General features: G+C 36.3%; 1 protein-coding gene across 1 annotated transcript in view; it reads right to left on the bottom strand.

Moving 5' to 3' along the window:
* The window catches only part of LOC150107708 (ubiquitin-associated protein 1), an 84,496-nt gene that overhangs the window by 47,217 nt on the left and 17,331 nt on the right, over nucleotides 1-19,948 (bottom strand). The window contains exons 2-3 of the mRNA XM_090391483.1: nucleotides 19,805-19,860; nucleotides 9,532-9,650 (exon numbers count right to left, since the gene is read on the bottom strand). Coding sequence (XP_090247609.1) covers nucleotides 9,532-9,650; nucleotides 19,805-19,826 — 141 coding nt within the window. The 5' untranslated portion in view covers nucleotides 19,827-19,860. The remainder of the gene's footprint in view (nucleotides 1-9,531; nucleotides 9,651-19,804; nucleotides 19,861-19,948) is intronic.

The raw sequence follows: 19,948 nt of genomic DNA, 5'->3' as shown, positions 1-19,948 counted from the left end.
TAGGGCAGTAAGTAGATGGAATGGATTGCCAATGATGTTTATGAGTGCTTCATGAGTGAATGATTTTAAGGAGAGGTATGATCAGTACTGTGTGAATAAAAGATCCTCCACAATAAGTCGTCTGACTTCATGGAGATATCTGTACAATAATAATGATGATGCCTCAATCACATCCCCTCTTCTTCTATTCACAAGGCTCTGCAAGTTGCATTCCCTCAATCTCTCCTTATATCTGACACTGACTTTGTAAATCTTCTCTGGATCCTCTAAAATACATCCTCATCCCCCTTGAAAACCAGGTAACCAAATCTGCACATGGTAGTTCATATATTGTCTGATCATACAAGGGAACCATAACCTCTTTGCTTCTGTATGTCAATGTCCTCCACATTACTGCCATAATCCATTGTGATGTGACCCATAAGATTCAAGTCTCTGTCCACCATCATTCCCAGATCTCTCATCTCTTCCATCTTCTTCAAAATTATAGTTATAGTGGATAGTTAATTTCATTTAGCATAGCACTGCACCCGTGTCTGGACAGTTCATCACAGGAAAATTGATCGCCGACAATTCATCGTGAAGACTATTCATTGCAGAGAAATTCGTCGTGGATATATGTGAAAAAAAAAATTTTTTTTTTTAAATTTACGTATAAAGTTATTCATATTATTTCTTAGTACAGCTCTGTAGATGGAATATTAATTATTATTACGGTTATTTTAGCCTGTTTTTGTTTAGGAGTGTCCCTTATTTTAAATACATTGGCTATTTTTACTAAAAAAAATTATATATTTTAGGGCATTATGGCTGAGAATTGAAGGCAATTATAGCAGAATAAAAGAGGAGGAAAAATTTAGTACATACCTTGTTTTGCTACTAGGATGTCTTCAAATTCCATGTTTCTGCTGAAGGTTGTTTATAACAAGGGGGAAGGGAGCATGGGAGGGGGGGGGGGGTGTTTGATGCGGGAAGAATAAATTGGAAACCCGGGTTTATTTTAATAATATATAAATAAATAAATAAATAAATAAATAAATATATATATATATATATATATATATATATATATTATTATTGTGTTTAAGGGTATTTTTTTGGGGAGGAGGGTTTACTTATGGGAAACTGGGGCAGGGGAGAACGTTAATGGGGTGGAAACTGTTTCGGTGGACTGACCATCATCAGAACGTTTTTGGAATGTGTAGGGCTATATCATGACTAAGTTGAATCTGCCAAAAAAAGGGCATTTGTTGTCGCTAAATGGCCGGAGGTGTAGCCTGATTTGTAAGTTGTGGATTGTCCAACATTCGGAAATTAGGTAGGGTTGGTGGACGTTGATTGAGTTTTCATCGCATTTTATGGCAGTCTGTTTCAAACATTCTAAGCATTGTTTCGTTGTCTTGTTTGTCTATGATTATGGCCTTGTCGATTTGCAGGATGTGTTTCAGTTCAAGGGCATGAGCTGCAATTTCTGTCTTCCCTGTACTTTGTATTTTATTTTTCTTTTTGATATTGCGATGTTTTTTTGTGTTTAGATGTTCCAGAATGGGGATGTTGCAATCCCAGAAGTGCTCTTGTAGTCTAATCCATAAAGACCTAATGGTAGAGCCAGTGTAGGTGATGGCAGAGTCTTTATAACAAGGAAATTTGTAGACTACATTGTGGTGTTTGAATATTTCTTTGTGTGCGAGAGATTTAGTGGGTTTTAGGAGAGTTGCTAATTTTTGGTTCGTGGTGAACACCAGCTTATAGTCCGTGGGTTTGAAAATGTATTTGTATGTGTTTTGGATGTATGGCAATTTGATGACCATATGTGTAAGGAAGTCTGTTTTGGTTGTACTGTTATGACAGGCTTTTGCCATACTGTTTGTGTAATTTATTAGATGTGTGGGATAGTTGTGATTTTTAAAAACCTGTGTTAAATACTTTAATTCCGTGTTAAGATAATTGCTGTTGGTTGAGAATTTGTAAGCACTGATAAATTGTAATAGAATTGTGATAGAATGACTGATTTTTTTAACAGAATATGGGTGGTATGAATTGAAATGGAGGTAGTTCCCGATATGTGTGGATTTGTGGAATATCTTCGTAGCTATTTTTTTGTTGGCTCTGATTAATGTCAGGTTTAAGAAATTGATGGATTTGTTCTGTTCTGTTTCCATGGTGAATTTTAGTCTGTTGCTATAATCGTTGAGGGATGTTTGTAATGCGGTGATGTGTGAGGGTTAACCGATGCATAGAATATCGTCTACATATCTGCCATAAAAGGTGATGCCGGGGGGAAGGGGCAGAGTAGGAGTGATTCTATGTGTGCCAGGAATAATTCTGCTAGTTGTCCACTGATGTTTCGGCCCATTGGGAGACCAAAATTTGAATATATATCCGGTTGTTGAACATAAAGAAGTTGGTACATATATTGTGAGTTTGATCAAGTTAATGATGTCATTTGGTATTAATTTTGTGCTTGTGTGTAGGGTGTGGTCCTCTGTGAGTAGTGTGTGTATGATGTCTAATGTTCTGGGGACGTCCATGTTAGTGTATAATGAAGTTGCATCTAGTGAGGTGAGGATGTCATCTTGGGATGAAGTAATGTTATTTATTTTCTGGAATAGGTCGTCCGTATTTTTAATTATACAGTTAGACATTGTAAGTAATGGTTTGATGAGTTTGACAACAAATTTTGATAAAGGAGCTGTGGTGGTGTTCTTGTAGGAGACTATGTGCCGTATCGGATAACCGTCTTTGTGGGTTTTGATGTTCCCGAACATATAGGGGATGTGTGTAGTGTGTGTGTGTGGGGGGGGGGGGGGTTGAGTGTCTCATTGTGGTTTTGTCTATTTTGTTTTGACTTTTTAAAGTGTGTAGGGTGCTGTTATATAGCCAGCTATATATTGCTCTATTTTTCCCTCATTGAAATGTTGCTCATCCTTCAAAGCTTTTAGAAACTTCCATATTGTCAGATGAGAAGCACCAATTAGTTCACTGAACGCATGATGTCACCCTTCGCATTAGTTGTTTGTCTTTGGTAACCCTTCCAGAGCAACATGGTAACAATTCCACGAGGCATGGAGAAAGCAAGGTGGATGACGAAGTAATCGACGATCAGGTTTGCCAATCCAGGTATCTTCTAAGTAGTGCAGAACAGACTGAGCTTCAGCAGGATAGTCATTATTTTCACATAACACTTAAAAAGTATGTACAACATTTGTAGATGGCACATAAGCAATTGCCGATATCATGCACATTTTTATTGCAAATTCAGAATCAGTTTCGTATCATTGTTGAAGACCATTTGCTTGAATGTTGCGAAATATACACTGAGAAAAGTGAAAAAAGCAACCTTTTTGCTGACTATTTGGAAATGCTTCACGGAACGGATTTATTGAAGCCACTTCAAAATCTATCATGATTAAATTTGGCAACAAATTTGGTTCCAAATTTTTAAATGTGTTTATAACTCTATGGTATGTATCTTCATTCCTTCGAGGCATCAATGCATAAACAGCAGGAATCACGTTATAGTTTGAATGCATATAGTTTATATGCATTCATAGCACACAATGCTATGAATTGTGTACAGCTGTTCAAAAAGAGGTGGAGTAGTTTTAAAAGCGCCATCTGCATACCATGTTGTCGATTGCAACAATAACTGTAGATTTCGTTTAGTAGAAAATATCAGCAATCTGTTGCAGCCATCGTTCCTGTCATGCAAAAGGAACTCTTCATTTCCGTAGGTGATTTTATATATATATATAGGCGGAATAATTAAATTACTTAACAAGTTTGGATTTTGTGGTACCTGTCCTGCTTGATTTCGGGTTCTTTGAATAGACTTCTTTAGAGGCATTGCTCGGTATTTGGCCAGTGATGGCAGGAGATATTTTTGTGCATGCTTCCATGATAATTTGATGAATCCCATTGCTAGCTGTATGGGTTCAATCTTTAATCACATTGAGTAGCTTCGCTGCTTCAACCTGTGCCATGTTACCAGCATGATTATGTTTTAATTAGTTTGATAATGTTGTTGCCAGCTGTATGAATACGTACAATGGCAATGCACTTTTTTTAACTGATCACATTTCCAAAAAATCTTTTCTTCATCTTCTTTGTCTTTTATAAATAAATGACCATTATCACTCAATTTACGCGTCATCTTCTCGCTTAAAATAAATTCCAGAGGTATCGTGCAATAATTGTAATTAATTTATAAATTGGTTCTTAAACTTTGAACTTTTAAACACTTACCAAAAGAAAAAAATGTTGGGGATCGGACTTCTGAGAACGCCTGATGTAAACTGTTTAATTTGAAATTTTCAGTGCAGAACTTCAGTTTCAAATATCTAAGCAGGAATTTATTCACAGTAGCAGCTCCAACACAGTAGTGAAACAGCAGCTTTTATACTCTGGGAACCAGTGGTTAAATTCAGCCGGGGATCTCCGGGTCCCAGCCCTGGAACTTTTTTTATGCACTGAACCTGGAACATTTTTCTGTTTTGTGAGTTTTCTCCCTTTACGGTAATTAAGCCTAACGCGAAACAGACAGCAGACTCAATGGTTATTAAGAAGTGCATATGATTGGTGCGGTATTAACAAAAGATCGCACGATCGAAAGATAAAAGCAAGCCTCCAGTTGAGTTGAAATGCTAACGCTCTTTAAATTCCATATGTGAAACTGCCATAACATTCACTATATATATATATTTCTTAGTTTTAACACATTTGGTTGAATTTCATTGCTGCTTTGCAAACTCACAGACATCCAATTAATAACAATAGTTTTTAGTTAGATACTGTGTTTGCCATATGGTTTTGCTTGAGTCTATACAGCATACTTTTTGTATGAGAGGACATGTGATTCATTCATTCATTAGTGTCATATTTATGCAAGTTGTCTCTAATTACACTATTTGTAGAGAAATATATTACACAGACTGCTCATACCTTATTCACCGACATAATAAAAGTAATTGTTTTTCTTGTCTTTGCAATATAGTGGCTATTGGGGAGGGCATGTTGATTACAGCGGGAGCAGTTACTATCACCCCAACGTGCACATGTTTAAGCTTTTTTTTTTTCATGTGTGAGGTATATGCAAAACTTTTTAATTTCTTTTTTCGTAAAATAAAATCAGGAGTGGTGCAAGTTATACGGGAGAGCGAGTTATATTCGAGTAAGTACGATATTCCAACTATGAATAAGTACATTGGTACCTTCTTTAACCCTGTGAAAGTTGCGATTGAAAAAATTGCAGCTTAGGTCGCATGTATCTGAGAGATACATTCATTACTAGTATGTGCTGAAATGCGATAAAACTTTAAAAAAAAAACTACAAATATAATACATGATGGTTTATTTATTTTCATATACAATCTAAAAATTATTGAAAAAAAGAAACAAATAAAAAAAACTAAGCCAATACTTGAAATTGAAAGTTTATTTTTCACTTGATTAGACTATAATAAATTTAGTTTAATCCTTTATCCAAGTGTGAGCAAACAAAGTTTGCACCTGAAAATATCTTCAGGACTGGGGTAAGGTAGTACAATACCGGGCAACTCATAGCAAAGGTGGACCAAGCTAACATCACTCCTATCTCAGTATCTCCCATAATGCAAAACATATCTATAGTCTAACCAAGTGAAAAATAAACTTTCAACATCTTTCTCTAAATCCAGAGTAATTTAATGAAAAGGTGGCACACCTTTTGGCAACTCCAAGGTAAAGATGACCTCGCCATTGCTTCTGCCTGGTATCTCCACTTCTGGGCCTGCTCCCACCAAAGAGACCTCAATAAAGGTTGAAACTAGTCTGGGTAGTGGCCCTTCCCTTAATGCATAACATTATACATATGCACAAAGAGATGTGTTTTGCATTATGGGAGATACTGAGATAGGAGTGATGTTAGCTTGGTCCACCATTGCTACGAGTTGCCCAGTGTTGTACTACCTTACCCCAGTCCTGAAGATATTTTCAGGGGCAAACTTTGTTTGCTAGCACTTGGATAAAGGATTAAAATAAATTTATTATAAACCAATACTATACTGGCATCGGAGTTCACAGTATCTCTCAGATACAATTTATTATCAAATATCACACACCTTTACATAACACATGTTAAACCAAACTGACTTCAATTTTCTAGCGATTAACGCTTTCAGCGAATTTTTTCTGCAATGGTTTTTCTTCTCGATGAATTTTCCCTGCGATAAATTTTCTTCTCGACCCCTGGTAAAATTTTAGGCGCATGCGACGTGTTGTTTTCGTTTTGCAAATATTTAAAATGATCGTGTTCGTATTTTCCATAAAAATGAAGAAAATGAGTTTCATGCAGTGATAAAATACTTTTATTTGAAGAAGTGGATGGCTGCGCAGATCAAAGCCAAGTTAGATGCAGTTCATGGGGACTCTGCACCAGCATAAAAGACTATTTATTTTGGGATAAATGGATTTAAACATGGTCGTAAGTCCATCGAAGATGAAGCGTGCTCCGGATGCCCAACTGAGATCACTATGAAGAAAATGATTGACAAAATCCATGGTATCGTTATGGAAGACCATCAAGTGAATGTGCGTGAGATTGCAGACATCTCAACTGAACGGTGTATATCCTGCACAAAAAATTGCACATAAAAATGCTGTGCGCAATGAGTGCCGCAATTGTTGACCGTCGATCATAAATGCATGCGAAAAGACATTTTAACGTGATGTTTGGCAATGTTTAATCACAATTCGCAGGATTTTTTGTGTCGATTCGCTACTGTAGACGAAACTTGGACCACTACACACCTGAGTCCAAGCAGCAGTCAAAACAGTGGACAATGCCCGGTGAAAGAGCACTGAAAAAAGCCAAGACCGTTTTGTCAGCTGGGAAGGTGATGGCCACTGTTTTTTGGAATTCCCAAGGAATTATCATAATAGACTATTTGGAAAAGGGTAAGACGATAACAGGAGTCTATTGTTGCACCATTTAAAAGAAAAAATGGCCAAGATTGGCACACAAAAAAGTGCTCTTTCATCAAGATAATGCCCCATCCCATACATTGGCCGTCGCAACAGCAAAACTCCATGAATTAAGGTTTGAATTGGTTCCACATCCACCGTATTCTCTGGATTTGGCCCCATGACTTCTTGTTTCCAAACTTAAAAATTTGGCTGTGGGAAAAAAATTTTCTTCGAACTAGGATGTCAATGACTATTTTGCACAATTTGACAAATCCTACTTTTCAGATGGGATGAAAAAATTGGAAACTTGCTGGACCAAATGCATAGACCTCAATGGAGACTATGTTGAGAAATAAAGGTGATTTTTTCCAAAAAAAAAAATGTGTTCAACTTATTTTTTTACCAAATGTTTCAAACAACCCTCGTAATGCTTGCTAAAGAGTTGATTTTATTTTTGAAATCATTATATTAATGTTGCAGATGTGGCAGTATAAACCCTTGTCGCTGACTGGAAGGTTCACATGGCACATGCAGAAGTATGCCAAGGCTAACATAGATGTCACTATGGCAAGTGCTACTTCAGATGTTCCCAGAACTCCACAGTCAATTTATCTGTGGAAGAATATGTGGGTTTCTCTAAGAAACACTATAAACAAAGGGCTGTTATTCCCATCTTATTCTGCCATTGTGTTCAGGCTATTGTTTGGGATTCTTTTAATTACAATAGACAATTAATAAATTAAAATATTAAAATTTACAAATAATAAAAAAGTGCAGTATCATGTATGCTGTAGTAATGCAGATGGCATCTCAATACATCCTTCTAAAGACAAGGACACTAATCAAAAAAGATAAAGATGGAAAAATTATTTTTTCCATGCACTGTAGTTCCACCAAGGAACCACAACTGATATCCTTCCCCCCCCAAATTATTATATACTATGCATATATCATTCCTATATACTTTGTTACCAGGCTTGTTTGCATATTTTGCAGGAGAAAATTCCTGCCAGTTCCAACTAAGGACACACATAGCATTGTCTGAAGAAAGACCCAATAAAAATTTTCTCACAAACAAGACCTGTCCTCAGATTTATTTTTCATGACTGGTGAAACTATTCAGTGCCAGAGATTTCTATAATGACAAACATAAAGGCCTGAATTGAATTGAATTGTAAATCAACAACAAAAAAACAAACAACAATCTTCCTTTCAAATTACTTTATTGCAATTTCATTTGCTCAAATAAAATATACAAAAATTCACAAAAAATGAGTTACCAGGTGTGATCAAAAAGTATGGTAAATGTTAGAATTCAAGAAAGTTATTAACCTAAATGTCCTTCAAAGTAGTCTCCTTGGCTTACCATACACCTGTCTCCACATTCCAGCCACTTTTTTTTTTTTTTTTTTGAAACAGTTATGGAAGTCATCTTTCTTTAGTTCTTTTAGGCAAGTTGTTGTGGCTGCTTGAATTTTTTGTATTGATGCCCTTCACATTGATTTCAAATCTGGGAAGAGCCAGAGGCCACAGGGTGCTAAATCAGATGAATATGGCAGATGTGGGCATAGTGATTTCTGTTGTCACACAAGAACTGTCAAGATGTCAAGAAAAGATGCACGGCATGGAACATTCTCATGATGCAATATGAAACTTCTGCAACTTTTTTGATGCACAAACATCTCAGTACTCCTTTAATATTTGGAGCTGACTGTAGTGCCTTTAGGTACAAACTGCACTTTACAATCCCTTCCAGATAAAAAAAGACAATCAACAATAGGACTTTGACATTGGATATCAGTTAGCATGCCTTTTTTGCCTGAGGTGAGTTGGGTGTTTCCCATTGGGTACTCTAAATCCTGGTCTCAGAATCATAACCATATATGTCTCCTGTTATGACATTTTGGAAAAAGTTCACATCTCAATTCGCACAATCTTTCAATTCCAACGAAATCGCTGAACAAAGCTACTTTTGATCATCCCTCAAAATTTGCAGAATGAATTTTGTACTAATTCATTTCATGTTCAAAACTGTCAAATATCTTGAACTGAGCCAAATGAGATGTGCAGTTGGGTGTTTCATCGAACCATTTCATCTGTGCATGAAGTTGAAGGGCATGCCAGTCTTTCTTTGTCATTAATCTATTCAGAACCACTGCATAATTGATCAAGTTATTTGTAAACAGATTTGTGCATAACAGTACCATCTGCACTGATACTAACATTTCATGAGTTTCTGATGCACTCTTACCCAGTTTGAAACAAAATTTTATGTGCACCCACTGTTCACAATCACCTCTTTCTATTTTTGTAACAATGATGTAAAACACAGCTACACAAAAACTGTATTTATGACTAACTAAGCAAACTTGAAACTCATCATGTGACTGACAAATGAATATGAGATCATGTGATTCCTCTCAGCTCAGCTCTCCCTCTGATAGATTGAGAGGTGTAGCTACATTTATTGTACTTTTGATCACACCTTGCATAATATTAATTTTAATTTTATACAATTAAAATTAATTGCACAAAATATCCTTTTAATTTTATATGCAACTCAAAGATAAAAATCTAATTTTATCTCACCTCTTCAACTAAAGAACCATTAGCAGCGTTAAAATTGAAAGCAAATGGCAGAGTAATCTTCCTTGGCGGTCGGAACTTTTCGGCAATTTTTACTGGAACATCATCAACATAACTAAATCCTGATAAAATATATAAACACATTTTGCAATTAATTATATTTTTATGTACAAGCATATTCAACATCATGCATAGAACATGCACACATGTCTAAACACAAGAAATCCTTATTTATAGATTACTGATTCAACTGGGCCTATTCCAAGCTCAAAACTCTTTTTCTGCTAGTAGTAAAATTAAATGTTATTATTATTATTATACTGGCAACTCCATGGAGTGCTAAGACTCTAAACATTATGCTGAGTACTATTCAACATTCATGCAAGATAAATCTAGTCCTCACACCCTTGCTAACTACACTCTTTGTCAATTTCCAAGGATGGCCCCTAGTTCTCCAACCACTCGACCTGTTCTGAAATATTTCCTCTGTATTAATCTTGTAAGAAAACCTTCAGTAATTTGTATGTCTCAATCATATCACTCCTTTTTTTGTGTATCAACCAATTTCTGTAACTTACAAATCATCAACTTATCCTCATAAGGTGCATTCCATAGACCTGTCACCATCTTGGTCACTCACCTCTGGATCCTCTCTGCTTTCTATTCATCCTCAAGAAATCTGGATAACCAGATCCGTGCACAGTAGTCCAGATGGGGCCTTAACCAAGGTCCTATAAAAATGTATAATAATCTGCTTATCTCTGCCTGTCAAGGTGTTCTTCAGTAACGAAGTAATCTGACGAGCTGCTTTAGCCACTTTGGCAATATGCTGCATGCTCTCTAAACTTCAAATACCTATCCACCAACACTCCAAATCCTTAAGCTTCATCAATATCCTTAGTACAATTTCATCTATATGGCACATCTGGTAATCTTTCCAACCCAAAATGCATAACCTTACCCTTTGTAATATTAAAATGACATCCATTCTTCTTTGCCTACACTGCCAGTCTTTCTAAATCATTCTGCAAAATTTTAACATGACCTTTACTGACTATTGCTCTACCCAATTTTGCAACATCAGCAAACAAATGAATACTCTCCCTCTAAGATAATTTCCTGTATCTTAAATGTACAAATTAGACAGTAATGGCCCAAGAACAGAGTCCTATGGCATACCACTGGTCACAGGCCCTCTACTGGACTGTACTGAATAAACTACTGTCTGGTATGGTCAGCTAGACCTGACTGACCATGGGGAGGTGGGGGGGGAGATGGTTTTTTGTGTTCTTCTAGGCAGATGTTTGCAGATTTCCCAGTAGTAGTTGTCATATAGGGTCCCCCCCCCCTAATTTTCCTCATCAGTCCCTTAGGACTGGCTGAGATTGTGGGACTTCTAAGTATGCATTTTTCACTGTAGGTCCGCGTTTGTGTTCACAGGACCAGTTTGTTTGTTCTGAGGGATGAAAAACACGAGTTTCTGGGAGAAAAAATCCTCTACCTTCGTATGAGAACAGTTAACTCACCTTTAGTCAAAAGAGACCAGATAAAGGTTCCGCACATCATAGATGGAAATCAAACCCAGGTCTTTCCAACCAAAGGACTTTGTCTATACCAACTGAGCTACAGAGGCTCTAGATTTCCCAGTCTGACCATAATATGATAATTTGCAATAATAAGGAACCTTGTAAACACCTGAAATAGAGAGGAAGAGGAAGTGGATCCTCAGAAGAGTAGAGAAGGGAAGTCAAGATTCAAATGAGATATAAAAGCGGTGCAGAGATATTTCTTTCAAGTTCTGGCTACTTTTTTCTGAGGTGCCCCAGACATAGGGAATAATTATTTCTTTTAGGGCTGTAAATTATTCCATTAAAGTGCAACATGAAAGTAAACCAGCACATAAGTCTAAATACATGTGAATAAATTAAGGCTGCGACTGATTACTGGAATGGTACGATAGAAACAAGCAGACAAAACTAGTGTAGAGGAAAAGTAATATTGAACAAAGAGAATATTAGTATCTTTTATTTTGCAGTGCTAATGCCTTACATTTAGAAGAGCCACAGCATTAGATATTCAATTCCAGAAAATACATTAGAATAGCTAAAGGACAAAATGAACATTAGAACTGGCTTTATCACAAACTAACTTCAGCAGGAGATTAAAACAGAACTGTACACTTGCAAAAATTGATACAACATGAAAATGAAGGCTTACTAAGAGAAATAAAAGAACAAGCTACAGTAATTATCTAGAACTGAAGAAGAAGAATACAGCAGCAGCACAAAATGAAATATCGTCTGCTTAAACACACACACACACACACACACACACACACACACACACACACACACTAAAAATTATTACTCAATCATCACTATTATGCACAGTCAGCTGCCAATAAGACATGCTGAAATAAAACTGAATGGTTTGCTTTGCTGCTGTTTACTCTCACTGCCCAACAAGTTAAGATGGCCATGCAAGGCTTTCATAAAATCTTTTAAAACAGAGCATGTAGTGGTGTTCCATACTGTGTGAACAAATGTCATACCTAATATCATAGCTTTCCACAAAATGAAAATTAACATAAACCAAGATCATGTTACTTACTTTTATGATTGTTAATAATATTAAAACTACACAGATTATATTTAATGTAAGGTACTGTGTACATACTGACCATAAAATTAGATGTTTATATTTATAATTGGGCCACACTAATAGGCAGATGAAATGCAATACACAGTCTATATCTGTCAATTGTCAACCCATCTTCTCACAGTGTGGCTTGTTTCCAAAACAGACTCTGATGGATTCATCAAGTATTCCCAATGTGTTCTTCCTGGTTGGAAAAAAATGGTTATTAGACCTACTTTTTATATAGCTCTCACCCATGAAGATTTTTCTGTAAACCTATATTACTATAGGTTTTTTTATCGATTTTTCTGAAAACCCTGCTTTAGAGACCAAATGGAAGTTTTTAAGTCACTTCAGGCCTCTAATAAGTAGGGTAGTGGTCTCACACTGTGAGATGAAATACATCTACCGCCTAAAGACAATCAACAAACATCCATGCTGATAACAGGATCTGAATCTGCAGCCTGTTGGTTGGAGAGCAGGCATACTAACCATTTGGCTAACCAGGCTGGCAAATTACTAGATGTATGTGACCTGTTCTTACCAGATGAACCACCACCTTGCTTACTGAAGACTTGAAGTGACTAATGCCATATAAGAGACAAAACCTCCTCCATTTGAGGATACAATATTAAAGTGATTTTAAAAATTGTACATGAGACCAAACTTGATGGTAATGCAATAGGAGGCTGACCAATTCAGATGGCATATAATCCTACTACAATACTCTGTGAAATCATGTTGGAGATCAGTATAAGTAGTGGAATGTGGGGATATTGTCAAAGCCATGTTATGGCAAGAAGATAGTGTGATCTCTCTATAAGGTAACATATCCAAAAAATTTTCTTTCTTTCCTTAAACTACTCACCAGCTATCAGCAAAAACAACAACAAAAAAATAATAATAATAATAAAAATTCAACAAAAAATTATATAATTATACCTCCAAAAAGTCAAATGAATATAACACCAAAAGATTATCCAATAAAAAGGCAGATCTATATCATATCACCAACATCTGGACATCAACAATGCACACCACCACTTTACAAGGATCAAAACCAATCTGCTATTCCCAACTGACATCCTCCATGACTATGGATCACCTCAGCATTCCAAACTACATCTTATGTGATTCCTTCCATAAAGAAAGGAAGATAAATGTGATTTGGTTAAATCAGATGTCCCTCATCAAAGGTTATCAAACCTGAAATATCCACTTTACAATCTACTCTGGCTCAATCTTTACCTTACTTTATAACTTTCATTTGCTGCCTTTACCAATCTCCTAATTCAGACAACCATGCTGCCTTCAATGACTACTTATCTCTGAAAGTTCATCTCCAACTGTGAAATTACCTTCCTAAGAGACTAATATTCATAACACAAGGTTGCAAAAACAAAATTAAAGGAGTTCACTGTTTTGCAGGCACTAATGACTTTAAATGTTAAAAGTATGGTATGAGAGAAGATGTGAAAGAATTACTGAAAGAGATGAAAAAGAAGAGTGAGAGAAAGCAAAGAGTGTGAGTCTGTTGCTATGATAGAGGTAAGATGAAGAGAAGAGCCATGACTAAAGCTATTAGGAGAAATGTCAGTATGTGTGTGAATGTCAGTATGTCAGTGAGTATGATCAAAACATGCAAAATCTAGTCTCTCGAGTAATGAAACTGAATGGAGCAGAGAATACAAGGTATAAAAGTATTTGTGGACCAAAGGGGTACTACAGTTCTTGTATACTAAGGCCAGAAGTATCTGGAATAAGAGGGTGGAGTTTCTCTCATTGGTTAATAGGACCTAGTCAAAGTTATAGGCATTAATGAGACAAGATAAACAGTAGATGTAGTTAGAGGCAGAGAATATGAAGGTCTAGTATTTTCAAGGATAGAGAGAGGGATATTGCTGATAATAGCAGATGAAAGATAGCCAAAAAGAGGAGATAACCATGAAGAAGATAAGTGAAAGGCAGTGCATTTGAGGTAACCTGGTGTGAATGGTGAATCCTCTCTACCACCCTCTGATCCCCAAAAAAACCAGGCCACCAAATCTGTGCACAGTAGTCAAGATGCAGCCAAATCACAGCCTTATAGAGAGGGATAATAACCTCCATATCTTTACTTGTCAATGTGTTCTTCAACATTCAGGTAATCCTTAGAGTTATTTTGCCAACTTTTGCAATATGTCCTCTGAATTTCAAATATCTGTCCATCATTATCCTAAGATCCCTAGCCTCATCAATTTCCTGTCATCCAGTACTATCATTACGATACAAAGTATGTAATCCTTTCATCCCATAGTGCATCACCTTATGCAACATTAAATCAACAACTAATATCCTTTGTCAACACTGCTAATTTATTTAAATCATCCTGCATATCAATGACTGCCCCCCCACCCATTCTGCATTGTCAGCAAACTGAATATCTCCCCCTCCTTAATTCTTCTCCTATATCATTAATCATAATCATCATCAAATTCCTGACATGTACCCTCAAGGGGTGTACAGGATATGATAATACTACATGAAAAACTTACATCATTACTAATTTCCTATCTACAATTTTCCTCCAAATCAGTCTGTTACTTGTCAAGACGCCAACATTATGAGATCTTATGTTTCTATCATCTAAGGCACTTTGTACCGTATCAATCCACCTATATCTTGGTCTTCCTATGGGTCGTTTTCCTGCCAACCTGGCAGAGAACACTTCTTTTGCTAATCTTTCCTCACCCATTCTGTTTAAGTGACCATACCAACTGAGATTAGCTCTGCTAACGCATTCCTGGATGCGTTAGCAGAGCTAATGCTGACAACGTCAAGTTATTTTCTAATATCCTCGTTTTTAATATGATATTGCCATTGATGCCATCTGTTCACGCCTCTAATCTTTCTCAGGACTCTCATATCTAGTCTCTAGTCTTTGGTCAAGTGTTTTATTTCTGGCCCAGCTCTCATATCTATAAGTTAAAACTGGAACACTGTCTTGTATACAACTAATTTAGTGTTCCGACTAATTTCTCTCTTATTCCAAATAAATTTATTCAATTGACTTCCTACCAAACCAGCTTTGTTGATTCTGTTGTCTATTTCGATATTTAATTTCCCATCTTCACTAAAATTCGTGCTAAGTAGGTGAAATGTTTTACTTGTTCCACAGGTTCTTCATTCACAACGCATTTGACATTTTCAAGGATTCTACCTATTTTCATTGTCTTTGTCTTTTTATTGCTGACCTTCATACCATATCTATTACAACAGTTATTCAATTTAGTCAGAGAATCTTGCAAACTTGTAGCAGATTTATTTAGAAGTATAGCATCGTCCGCATAAAGCAAAGAGCTGATATTAACATCTCCAATTCTGATATCATGTTTAATACCACTTTCCTTCATAATGTGATCCATATAGATAATGAATAACAGAGAGGATAATGTACATCCTTGTCTCACACTAGATTTAACATTAAACCATCTTCTTGTACTTCCTTCAATTCTAACTGCTGACTTACAACTCAAATAAAGACTAAGTAGTGCCTGATATAATACCATGTAACTGTAGCGTATTGAATAGCTTCTCTCTTGGCACCTTGTCATATGCCTTTTCCAGGTCGACAAAACTCAAATACAGATCTCTGTTATATTCCCATGCTTTCTCAACTATTTGTCGTAAAGTGAAGATCTGATCCTGACAGTCTCTATTTAGCCTGAATCCAGCTTGTTCTTCACCAAGCAAAGTCCAGTAGTAACATGGTGACTATTTCCTTTATCCAATTCTGCTGTCACTTTATTATAAAATATGAATGAATTACTGAGACAGGACCTGTAGGACCTTTTACAAAGCCATGCTGCCCTCTATAGAGCATCATATTTCTATCTTCACATTCCTAAATTTTATCTTCAACTTTTCCAGTACTTTAGCCATCACAGAGATAACTGGTCTGTAATTTGCTACTTCTGTCTTGAAACCACCTTTATGCAAACCTTGCTAAAGCTGAAACTTAGATTAGATGCACTGCCAGTTCTCTTGCAAATTCTCATAGCACATGAGCTGACATACCGTCCAGTCCCACTGTTGTATTCATATTGATATTTTGCAATATGCTGATTACCTCCAGTTCATCTACCTCAATTCTCACTTCAGCCTCTGTCACATCAGTAACTGCAACATCTCCACACTGGATGACACTCTTGAAAGTGATCACTTAGTAGCTCAACTATTTCTTCTGCTTCTCTCATTTTCCTACCATCAGCACTAAATAAAGTTATTCTTCCATAATCATTATCTCTCATATTTGCTACATAAGAAAAAACTTCTGGATTTACTTTGGCCTGCTTAACTAATTTTCTCTCATAATCTGATTTAGCCTTCCTTACCATACTAATCATCTTTTTTGCCAGCACTGTATTGCTTTTATAAGCAATACAAAGTGCTGGCAAGCATGCTGACCATTTGTTGGTTTATATTCCTTTCACAATGCTTTTAAACTGAATATCTATTCAGTTTATCCTCCTGACCATGGGTATGAAGTCCAACACTGCTTCTCTTAAAACAATCTCTGACTGCTTCCCATGCATTACTGGCATTCATTCTTTGTAGCTTCTTATGCCAAGGCACTGCTCCAAGCCATCAGTGTCATAATTGCCAGCTTTGTAGTTGCACATAAATCCTTTCTTGACTGAGAATTTCCATATGTTGAGCAGCAATCCAGAACATGACTGAATTGTTACTTTTTCTCGATAGGATGTAGAATTGCTACCGCAGTTATAGCGAGATCTTCTGATGCTATTATTTGATCCAACACTCTCAAACTCCTGGTCCCTTTCATCACATACTGTTTCAGGTAATTATCCCTTAGTAATTCTATAAATTTCATTTCCATCTTACCATGTACCCTTTCCTCCAATTGCTAATCTGCCAATGCGTGGCATCCACATCTTCCTCTAGATCTCCAGGTACATAGCATATCCTTTTGCCCTCTATCCAGATAGACTCAAATGAACCATTCCCTCAGATCTACAATCCTTAACTTCTTTTTTTGTTGGATTATTAATGATAGCTGAAGAATTTCAGCTATCATTAATAGATAGTGCCAGCAGCATCGAACAATTGATCCCCTTCCAACTATTAACCATGCTCAGACTTAACTTTTTGCATGAGCCATTACTAGCAGAGACTCTACCAATCGACCAACCTTTGCTGGCATGATCCTTTTCCTGCCTTACTCTCTTTATCTTCTCTGAAAATACAATACCCCTTACATTCTATCCTTACAACCATATCATTCTGTCAACCAGGTCATGCTGTAATTTTTGGTCAAATTGAGCTGACTAATGACAGATATTCATCTCTTTTATTTCTGAGCCTTCTCCTATTCATAAATGACCTCTCACCAAGCTCAAATGTTATCCAAAGTTTTTCTGATGAAGTACACTCCATTGTCATTCATTTTAATGCTTTAAACACTAATCTTCTTTATATATTTCAGTGGGGCGCAATCTTATAAACTTCAATGACACATAAACACTATCTTGCCTTATTTTATGCAAGAACGACTACAATTCATTTCCCCTCACCTTTGAAAATATCCAAATCTCCACACAAAATCAAATCTCTCTCTCTCTCTTTCTCTCCCTAGACTGACTTATAAGCCTCTGCTGCAAGCTACATTGACAGCAATGACTAAACTACAGTGACTATCAAAATTAAGAGGATTTGAATTATGTCATTAAATCTAAGCATTGTGTTAGATCGTACTGTGAGGTGTTAATACCACACAATTCTTAATGTGTCTTACAACTACTTTCTCTGTGGTCAGGGATTGTAAGGTTTTCCCTGGGTAACAAACCCTAACAAATTTATATTTATACTGCGCCAGTTAGAGTTATTACACCTTAGATATGTTCAGGGGCTCTCAAAAATGTTGCAGTCGTGGCCCCTTCTCTTTCTTATTTGGTTATATCTTTCTTTCCCCTTTATCATAGTTCATAGTTTAGTGAGTGGCAAATGTCGGTCTCAAACACAAATTTAATACCAGGATTTCAAATGACAAAACATAAAGTTTTATTTTACACTAATAAAATTACATTAAACATGAAATATCAATTCTTCTGCTATCTTAATTAGATTAAACCACATTCAAACAATATCACATGAAAATCTCACATATTAACACATGTATCATTCTCTAAGAAAGGCATGCACTTGGGAAATTAATACAAATTTATCTAGACAAGATCTCAGGGAAAAGAGCTAAGGTAACATTTGCATACTAGAATGAGCAAGAATCACTTGACATGGCTCTTCGGACTACCAGTCCAATGTTCCTAAAGCTACTCTAACAAATAAATTAGTTTCAGTTTTCCTTTTAGCGACACTGCTTAACGTGTTTTCCTTCAGAGCTCTCACTTAACTTCAGAAAGGACAAAATTGCCTTACCGTTTCCAGCTGCTCTTACCATTTCTGTTTCACTGAATCACCATGTGCGAGTCACGTGTGCATCCTGGTTGGATCCTTATTCACACTGCAGATTCTTTTCCTTCCCATCTCATGGATTCATGCGCACTGAAATTTTGCCATTAGCTGGGAACATCTGAGGTGCTTGTCTGGGATTTTTGGATCCTTCAAGGGGAAACATCACGGTTCGGGTTTCACTTAGACCCGAGCTTTCCCTTTCTAGTCAGAGATCATCCTCACTGCATACCTCCTTTTCCTTCCCTGTTTTTTTCACCTCGTGACCCTCACTCTCTGTCTCCCACCTTTTTCTCCCCCTTTCTTTCGATCATTCCTTTTTCTTCCAAGGAGCTTACATTCATGGTCGCATCAAATCGCTTCATTGCGAACCCATGAGAGAGCTCCTCTCAGAGAATTAGTTAATCCTTGCTTGTAAATAATATGGGCTTGTCAAGGTCATGCCCTTTAGGCTCTAAGTCATCACGTTTTTTTGCCGTAGCTTACACATACCATTCCTTTATTTCAATTTATACACATTATTTTCCTTCATTAATATTACACATATTAAATATTTCACACTCTTTTCCTTTGAATAATGAATTAGATATACACTTAATAATTAGATACACACTCAATACACAATTATATGATACACTTTACACTCAATATACAATTATATAATACACTTTACTTTACATCCCCTTCCTTATTTCTTTCCAATACAATTTTGACCAGCAGTACAGGTATTTTCTCTGGTTTAAAGCTCTATTCATTGTTAGATCATGAATGAGTGTCTGTCTAGTAAAGGCAGGCCTCATTCACGAGCTAACAATTGGTAGTTAATATGGCCAGACCTGGACAATCAGACATTTATCTTCATTCATATGGATGCATACCACTGGGTGATTGTCTTTGTCCATCTATCACTTTTCTTCTGTGCAATATGTCCTGTCCATTTCCATTTTAATTTTGAAATATCTTCCCCTATATCCAATACTTTTGTTTCTCCACACACAAGATTAAACATCCTTAAAATGAGAAATCAATTGAAATTGATTTCTCATTTTAAGGATGTTTAGACGTTTAAGGACAATTTCAATCAAAATCAACTTTCTTTTGTTCTGACATACTGAAAAGTGTTAGATTTTTTCCTTTGCCAACACAATATATTAATATAATAAATAAGTACCTTCTCTTCTTCCGTATTCCATGATATGATACTAGTCCCCCAAGAAAAGCCAGAACCTGTTAAAATAAATCAGTTTTAAATGTTTGCATTTCTTATTAAATGTAACAACTAAAAATAAATTGAAACTGCATGAAAATGCATGGC

The sequence above is a fragment of the Typopeltis vanoorti genome, chromosome 4, assembly GCF_054136105.1.
Source record: "Typopeltis vanoorti isolate ZY-2024b chromosome 4, IOZ_Tvanoo_1.0, whole genome shotgun sequence".
Taxonomy (NCBI): domain Eukaryota; kingdom Metazoa; phylum Arthropoda; class Arachnida; order Uropygi; family Thelyphonidae; genus Typopeltis; species Typopeltis vanoorti.
This window is presented reverse-complemented; position numbering and strand designations above follow the sequence as displayed.